The sequence below is a fragment of the Barbus barbus genome (genome assembly GCF_936440315.1).
Source record: "Barbus barbus genome assembly, chromosome: 26".
In the NCBI taxonomy this organism is placed as follows: Eukaryota; Metazoa; Chordata; class Actinopteri; order Cypriniformes; family Cyprinidae; genus Barbus; species Barbus barbus.
Window position 1 is genome coordinate 18,267,235 of NC_136754.1, and position 8,685 is coordinate 18,275,919.

At 37.0% G+C, this 8,685-nt stretch overlaps 1 protein-coding gene across 1 annotated transcript; it reads left to right on the top strand.

Annotated features, from left to right (window-relative positions):
* Positions 1-2,581: 2,581 nt before the first annotated feature.
* On the top strand, positions 2,582-8,685 carry LOC306846632 (ras-related protein Rab-6B-like). Its single transcript, XM_079380128.1, has 8 exons — positions 2,582-2,792; positions 4,640-4,698; positions 4,794-4,847; positions 4,952-5,057; positions 5,169-5,280; positions 5,449-5,542; positions 5,752-5,818; positions 6,417-8,685. The coding sequence occupies exons 1-8, from the start codon at positions 2,723-2,725 to the stop codon at positions 6,479-6,481; spliced, it is 627 nt and encodes a 208-aa protein (XP_079236254.1). The 5' UTR covers positions 2,582-2,722; the 3' UTR covers positions 6,482-8,685.

Consider the following 8,685-nt stretch of genomic DNA (forward strand, 5'->3'; position numbering starts at 1 on the left):
TCCTTGTTCATATCAAAATGTTAATGTTTTATATAATACTTTTATATAATACTATTTCATATAAGCTACATATTATTTATGCTTAAAGTACAGTAATCTGATTGTATACCTGGACTTTTATCCTTCAGTCAGTATACAGACTCTACTTGTGTAATGTGTTCCCATACCAAGAGATTGCTTAGTAAATAAAACTACTAAACAAGTTATTTTATACATTTTGAGGGATGTTTTTGTGATTTTTTGTCAACGTTATCTCCAGTAAACATAGCTTAGTTTTCTTGTCTATTTTTTTAGCCCCAGGCTGTAGATTATGAAGAAGTCTGCAGACAAACAGACTTGTCAGGATATATAACATGCGTTGAAGTTTCCAGGACACAGTAATGATCTCACCACTAATATTAGACACATAGTCTACTATTTGATTTGGATACATTTTAATGTCATTCTCAGTTGCATGAGATTTTTCTTCTGTTTTCATTTGGTCATTTATTGTTTTGCTGAACAAAATAAAAATCAACATCAAATACCTCTGTACTCTGAAACAATGCTCCTTATTTAACATCTCATCAGACTAGGACACAATGTGCTGGAGGAGAATGATTTATAGATTTATGTCCAATAGGTCAAAAGGGCATGCTTGGATAGTGCTTGGTGATATTATTTGCATATTCTACTGACACATTATGCCAATTGTGTACTTAAAGGGATGCTGGTTGAACTGTGAATCTCTCTCCCGTAATTTTCCAGTCTGATAACACCATATTGAGCAACTATAGACCAATATCAAATCTTCCTTTTATAGGCAAGATTATTGAAAAGGTAGTTTTCAATCAGCTGAACAACTACTTAAATTAAAATGGATACTTGGGACAATTTTCAATCTGGTTTCTGACCGCATAGCACAGAGACAGCGCTCATTAAAATAATAAATGATATTCGCTTTAATTCTGATTCTGGTAAAATATCAGTGCTGGTACTACTAGATCTTAGTGCTCCATTTGACACTGTTGATCATAACATACTTCTAGAGAAACTGGAAAACTGGGTTGGGCTTTTTGGGATGGTACTCAAATGGTTCAGGTCTTAGAAGGGAGAGGATATTATGTGAGTAGAACATAAGTCTAAGTGGACGTCCATGGCATGTGGAGTCCCACAAGGCTCAATTCTTGCACCACTCTTTTTAGCCTGTATATGCTCCCACTAAGTTAAATAATGAGAAAGAACCAAATTGCCTATCACATGCAGATGACACCTAGATTTACCTAGCCTTATCGCCAAATAACTACAGCCCCATTGATTCCCTCTGCCAGTGCATTGATGAGATTAACAGTTGGATGTGCCAGAACTTTCTTCAGTTAAACAAGGAGAAAACTGAAGTAATTGCATTTGGAAACAAAAATGAAGTTCTCAAGGTGAATGCATACATTGACTCTAGGGGTCAAACAACTAAAAATCAAGTCAAGAATCTTGGTGTGATTCTGGAGACAGACCTTCATTTTAGTAGTCATTTCAAAGCAGTAACGAAATCAGCATACTATCATCTCAAAAACATTGCAAGAATTAGGTGTTTGGTTTCCAGTCAAGACTTGGAGAAACTTGCTCATGCCTTTATCACAAGAAGGAGGGATTATTGTAATGGTCTCCTCACCGGCCTTCCCAAGAAGACCATTTGTCTAATTTGTTTGCAGCTCATCCAGAATGCTGCTGCCAGGATTCTGACTAGAACCAGAAAATCTGAGCATATCACACCAGTCCTCAGGTCCTTGCACTGGCTTCCAGTTATATTTAGGAATGATTTTAAAGTACATTTACTCGTTTATAAATCACTCAATGATTTAGCTATTATGCCACCCACAGTTGGAATCAGCTTCCATAAGAGATCAGATGTGCTAAGACATTCAAAACTCATCTGTTTAGCTGCGTGTGCTTTTGTTGAATGAGCACTGTGCTACCTCTGAACTGACTGCACTGTATTTTATGTATAATAATTTTTAATTTCTAACTGTTCTAAATTGATTTTAAGTCAGTTTTTAAATCATTTAAATCAAAATGTTTTTAAATTACTTGTTTTACTTCCTTTAATTTAAAGCACTTTGAATTACCATTGTGTATGAAATGTACTATATAAATAAACTTGCCTTGCCTTGCCCACAGATAACTAAAAATATTCTCCTCATTTAATTGATCGTACTATATTAGTTACTCTGCAAGTTTCTGTATATAAGGAACCTATATTAGTTACTGTATAATACTATAAAATTACATATAATATCAAATTTGTATTATAATGTGCACACAGACAGGGTTTGCAACATTTTGTTTAAAACTCTCCATTCAATTATTATTTACAGGATGTATTCACTTGTAGGCTAACACAGAAAGGTCTAAATGCAGTCTTGGGTGTCTGCAAAAGACACAAATAAGCGTCAAAAGTATATAAATGTGTTGCACTTTGAGACGCAGATGCAAACATTGCTGCACGGATGCTTGGCCTGCGGTTTAGTGTGCAAAGAGTTTACTAGGGACGTTTCCGTAAACACACAGTGATATCAGACGGGCGTATCGCCTCCGCTGCGCATGCGCACAGGGCTGGAGAATTGACATCGCGGAGCAGCACTGCAATATCCATCGATTCGGGACCGAAGATTATCCATCTGCATTCTCGCAAGACTGGTGCCACCTGTACATATTAATCCATACCAACTGTGTCATTAAAGCAATCATGTCCATGGGAAGTGACTTTGGGAACCCTTTACGGAAATTCAAACTTGTTTTTTTAGGGGAGCAAAGCGGTGAGTCTTTGGGTTTGCCACGACTGGGTTTAGACGAACCCATTAACCTTTCGACACATGCATGAAGTACATTAGTATGTTTTTAGTAGTCTTTTGTGTATCCGCTTGTTTGTGGTGTTATTTCAAAGGATGTTACCTCTCGATCGATTCCCTGTCAAACAAGTCGGTTGCATATGTTTAATTTTTGATTAGTCATGAAAATGTATAGCTATGCAGCGACATTAGACTACTAAACACCCATTTGTGAATATAACGTGATATAATCGTTATTTCTACAACTCTTGTCACCTGCATTTTCCTTTGGAAGCAGAAGGCTGATAATATTATTGATCGCTGTTATTCTAGCGCAGTCTAAATCGCTCAAAACAAATGATATGAAATAATTCAATCGAAAGACATGTATATGGCCGTGTTTGTATGTATCTTCCTGTAAACATCCACTGGTTTAATGCCACGAAACAGAAAAGCGCAGAGGCTTTGCATTTCCCGTGTGTCTACTGGAGACACACCCAGGTTGGCAGTCAGTGTCTGTGGGATTATTCAGCACAGCAAAAAATAATAATCTCATGCATCATTTTATGAGCATAAGATCAGCCTGTGTAATATGAATAGATATCGTGGTTTATTCATTTGGCCGGATGATGGTTTTATCAGTGTCACTGTCGGTGTTTGTGAAGACGTAATCAGACGGGCATTTGAGATCATGTCTGTCATTTGATGACTGGACATCCAAATATTGGAAATAATAACACTAAACATGGCGTCACCGTAAAGTTCACGTGTTCTTCAGATATTTTTGTCTTACATTTTCCAGTAATGCTTATAGCTCCTAATACAGTGGTGATCTATTCATCATTCACTGTTCCTATGGAAAAAAAATGGGCAGGATGTCAGACAGAGGGCCCTCTGTACTGTATAAAACAGCATTAGATTGTGATAAGTGATAGTTGCAAATGAAGTCTAAATGAGCTTTGACAGCTGTCTGCATCTTGTCTAAATAATATATCGTATGCAGCCTGAATATGACGATGGATAATATCACACCTGCATAGAAAAACATTTATTTTTCCATTTAATGCCAGCTTCTGAAAATTCTGTCATCGTTTCCTCACCTTCATGTTGTTCCAAACCATCTTTCTTCTATGCAACACAAAAGGAGATGTTAGAAAGAACAACATCCTCTCAGTCAACACTTATCTTTGTTTTCACCCATATAATGAAAGTGAATCGTGACTGAAGAAAGGAAGTCATGCAGGTTTGGAGCAACATGAGAGTAACTGATGACGTGGTTTGCGTGGACTGTCCTGACTATCATCAGAAGACCTTGTATTCTGCTGTCCATGGTCCTGAAGCTCTCTGCTGGTCAGATTTGGTTGATCTTGTCTCAAGACATCAGCAGAACAACCAGTGAAGTCACAAGAATGGGACCATTATGCCCTTTCGTTCTATGAGCTCCAGTATAACTATGGCATTGTGCCGCTTGGTGATTTTAGTATCTCGGCTCAGCCTGACAAACAGGCTTGACCAGACTGGCCTGAAAAGAGCAGTCCTCTAGTTTATGAAATGTGTACTTGGGAATTCTGCTGTCACAGTGGCTCCATGCACTGCCACATTTTTAAGTCATTTTTCCCTGTCGCATAACTCTAAATGACAGTGAAGTTCAAATGACATTCTCTGTGTAATCACTTAAGAAATGTACTGTCATTTGAAGGACGGATGTAGTGTAATTCAATTACTAGAAACACAGTGTATGGGGTTGGTCAGGACAAACAAGTTATTAATCACTTCCATGCATGTGATTCATCAAAATCTGAACCTTTTCCTGGTTTTGTTGGTTTGTTTTACAGTTGGGAAAACATCGCTGATAACAAGGTTCATGTATGACAGTTTTGACAACACTTATCAGGTATGCTATTGGTTCTTTTAGTACAGACACCACAGAGTTTTCCAGATAAGTCTATGTTATTTTGTATCTTACTTTGAATCTTATTATCATTACAGGCAACCATTGGAATTGACTTTTTATCAAAAACCATGTATCTGGAGGACCGAACTGTAAGAAGCTCTGGAACTAATTATAATTAATTATTATATTTAATATATAAAAATATAAAAATCTATCATTATTTCTACATATGCCTGGTGCGTTTTTCTTGCAGGTGAGGTTACAGCTATGGGACACTGCAGGGCAGGAGCGTTTTAGGAGTCTTATCCCGAGCTACATTAGAGACTCCACAGTGGCTGTGGTGGTGTATGATATCACAAGTGAGCATCTTAAACACACACGTTGACCGATGAAGTGGTGTAGAAGCAACTGGTTTTGTGTCGCCATCGATGAAATAGGCATTTAACAAAACTGACCTTTTCTTCTTCCAGATGTCAATTCATTCCAGCTAACCTCCAAATGGATTGATGATGTCAGAACAGAGAGGGGAAGTGATGTTATTATCATGCTGGTGGGCAATAAAACAGACCTAGAAGAAAAGAGGTGGAGTCTAAATTTAATATAATACTTTGTGCTAGAAGTCTTAATTTGTGTCACTATAGTATCAAGTTTTCATTTTTATACTTTTCTTTTTTTCAATTAATTTACTGAAAATTGCCATTTAAATTGAATTAAAAATGTAACGCATTATGTTGGGATTTGCTCTGATAGGCAAATCACTATAGAGGAGGGCGAGCAGCGGGCCAAAGAACTGAATGTGATGTTTATCGAGACTAGTGCAAAGACGGGCAGCAATGTTAAACAGGTGAGTCTAAAAGCACTACAATGTCTGATCAATGGCAAATGGACTTGATCCAATCGAGTAATTTAATTGAGATCATGCCCTGTAACATGACACATGGAAAGCTCTAAAAAGATTTGATTTAGCCAGAGTTGTTGCCCATAGGGCTTTAACGGTACCAGTCCACTCTGGAAAAAAATCAGATTTCATTCTCTTTCTGTTTGGTTTAATAGTTGTTTCGGCGAGTGGCTGCTGCTTTGCCCGGAATGGAGAGCCTGGATGATAACAACAAAGAAGGAAGTATCCTTTAATGCATGACATTTAAAGCAGATAAGTGTCAATTTTGAAAATGTGTCCCAGGTTAATATGCAGAGACAAAATTAGTAAATTAAATAATTAAGCCATATGTACGTTGATAAACACAGTGACTGTGGTTCTATCAAAACTTTTAAGCATCCTGTCCACCTAGACTCTGGAACATCATCTCAGCCAATACTGTGAGTTTGGGGCGGGACTATCTGTAGGTACGACCAATGACAGATGGAGAGTGTTTATAAAGCCGAAAACAATAGTTATTTTCCCATTCACATTTCCACTAGTAAAACAGAAATTACAGAAAGTCATCATAATATCAAAATAGCCCAAAATGAACTCAAGTTCCTAGTCTTAATGTGCATGATTTATAGCCATACATACATTTCCAAAAACACAGACTTTTCATGACATTTGTTTTTCTTTCTGATTATGCTTTTTCACCTAAAGTATGAATATAAAATAAAATTTAGATTTAATCAAATAAATGTATTAAGAGATAACAATAATACTGGGAAGCTGAGCTGAATACTTTAATAAGGCAACACTATTTTCTTGATTTCCTTGACACACAACCCTTCTCCAGTGATTGACATTAAGCTGGACAAACAACCAGATCCTCCGGCCACTGAAAGTGGGTGCTCCTGTTAGTAGAGAGCGGTTCGGACCTTCATTAACACCACATGCTTGTTCTGTTGCTTCCTATGGGTCCACATTCAGTTGAACTTTATGATCGGATATAGGCTTTTTACATCTGAATGGGTCTAAAATTATATTCCTCAGTTGCAAGAACAAAAAAAAAAAACTACACTGTCTGTTTAATTGCCAAAATAATATCATAGGTAATTCAAAGTGACTAGCTAACAGATTCATATAAGACAGGAAGTGGCATGTGTACCATCTTCGGACAAACAACATTCAGAGTGGATTATTGGTTGTTATGTTTTGTATTTTTGTACATTACAAAAAGCACTAAATGATGCCTTCACAAAAAAATGAGTTTAAGATTCAAGACGGGTGACAGAGTAACTGTCTTTCGTCCATAGCATGCATGTAAGACAACTTTTAGAATCTGTCCTTTGGTCCATACACATCGATAGTAACGAAACAAAGAACTCAGAATTAATGAAAAAAAGAAAAAAGAGAGAGGTCCTGTTCAAAGTCTTAGTGTGGGTCTGTGTATACAGTACATCCTACATGCTAATCCAGTACCAGCCTCCATGAGAGGTGTGTACTAACCCGGTTAACCTTTAAAGTGCCGTGGCACTGTTGCAAACAACCAATGGATTTTTCTGCTAGCTTCATGCATACACTTTAGATCCACCAGGCGGTACTGTATTGTATATAGTATTTATATTATTGTGAACATCCATCATTTAGACGTGGTTTATGTTCACTTGTACAAATGTAATCTTTTGTTTTCTTTTTTTTTTTTTATATGACAAGGGCTTCACTTTTATTTTCTCGGTCTCACCTGTAGCCATACACTGGTAGTAAAGTATTACTTATGGTTTGGGCATTTTGCTGTTGCCTTATACTGTTTTACTCATCCACCAATTTTTTTTTTTTCCCTGAAAGAATACATTATTCCTGTTAAACCCCTTTCGGATGTTTTACAGAAATATGTGTTGATTTTTATTTTTTAATTATAATTTTGTATTTTGCAGCCAACCAGAACTAAAAAGAATGAGATAAGTGTCATTCATTGGGTTGGGGTGAGAAAGGCGACTTTGAGGTGAGCATTAGGAAACAACAGATTTTCATTTCAAATGCATGCACTTTCTTCTGGGTTCTGACAAGCAAATGTATGGTTCACCACATCCTAAAGTAATGAAACAGACAAATGATTGTCGTATCCTCTGTAGTAAAGCTCTCGTGGTTGAATGGATGTGTAGATTAAAATTCAAAATGCTAGTTGTAGGCGAACACTTTCATCCTAAAACATCAAGACCTTTTAAAACAGCACTGAGCTGAGAGAGAATGTACCCTCCTGTCGTCCACTCACAATATTCTGGTTATCGCAACAGTACATTCAAGAAATGTGAGTTGTTTACGAATCTCTGGAAACATAGTATCTTTAATATTTAATGTATTTGTTTTTGTTTTCTATTTTGAATTGTTTACATAAATGCACTGATTAACACCACTGATTGTATAGAGATTAATTTAGGCTATATTAGGTATTTATAATATATTTAATGTTAGTGCAAGTTTCTTTCTGGTGCCAATAATTCTATTAACTGAAACAAAAGTGGACATGAGGAATAACTGTGACTGAATTGTTGGTACTAGGCTTGACTTCAGCTTCTGGGGTAATTTAAGGGGCCACTGATATTAACTGTGGGGAGGGACTGAGGTTAATGAGTTTTGCATTGACAGGGCACAGAATATGTCATCTATCACATTCACATCTCTCAAGCCTCCGTTTCCTCTTGTTAGCTTTGTCATCTTTCACTTTTGTACACTAGTTGTGCCTTCTGTTATTGTGGCATCACAATGCAAAGCTTTCATTGTATGGCTACCTGAGAACACATACGTTACAGAACGGTGGTCACTGACTGGTCGGCCAGACAACTGACGGATTTATGATGAAATTGTTGTATTCACACCATCTAGCCAATTCACAGCAGTTGAGAAAAATTGCAAAACAGTCCCGTGCAAGCGGAAGGTTGTATGTAAAACAGGAAGTTGCTGCTGATAGTGTGAGGAGATTGAATCTGTCAGAGTTGTTGCCATAGGGTTGTGTAGAGCAGTGTAGTTGGCTCTTTATTCACTCTGTAAGGACATTTATGAGCATGACATCTGTCTGAAAAAAATCAATAAAATCCATGTCTTAATACCAAGCTGTCTACTGC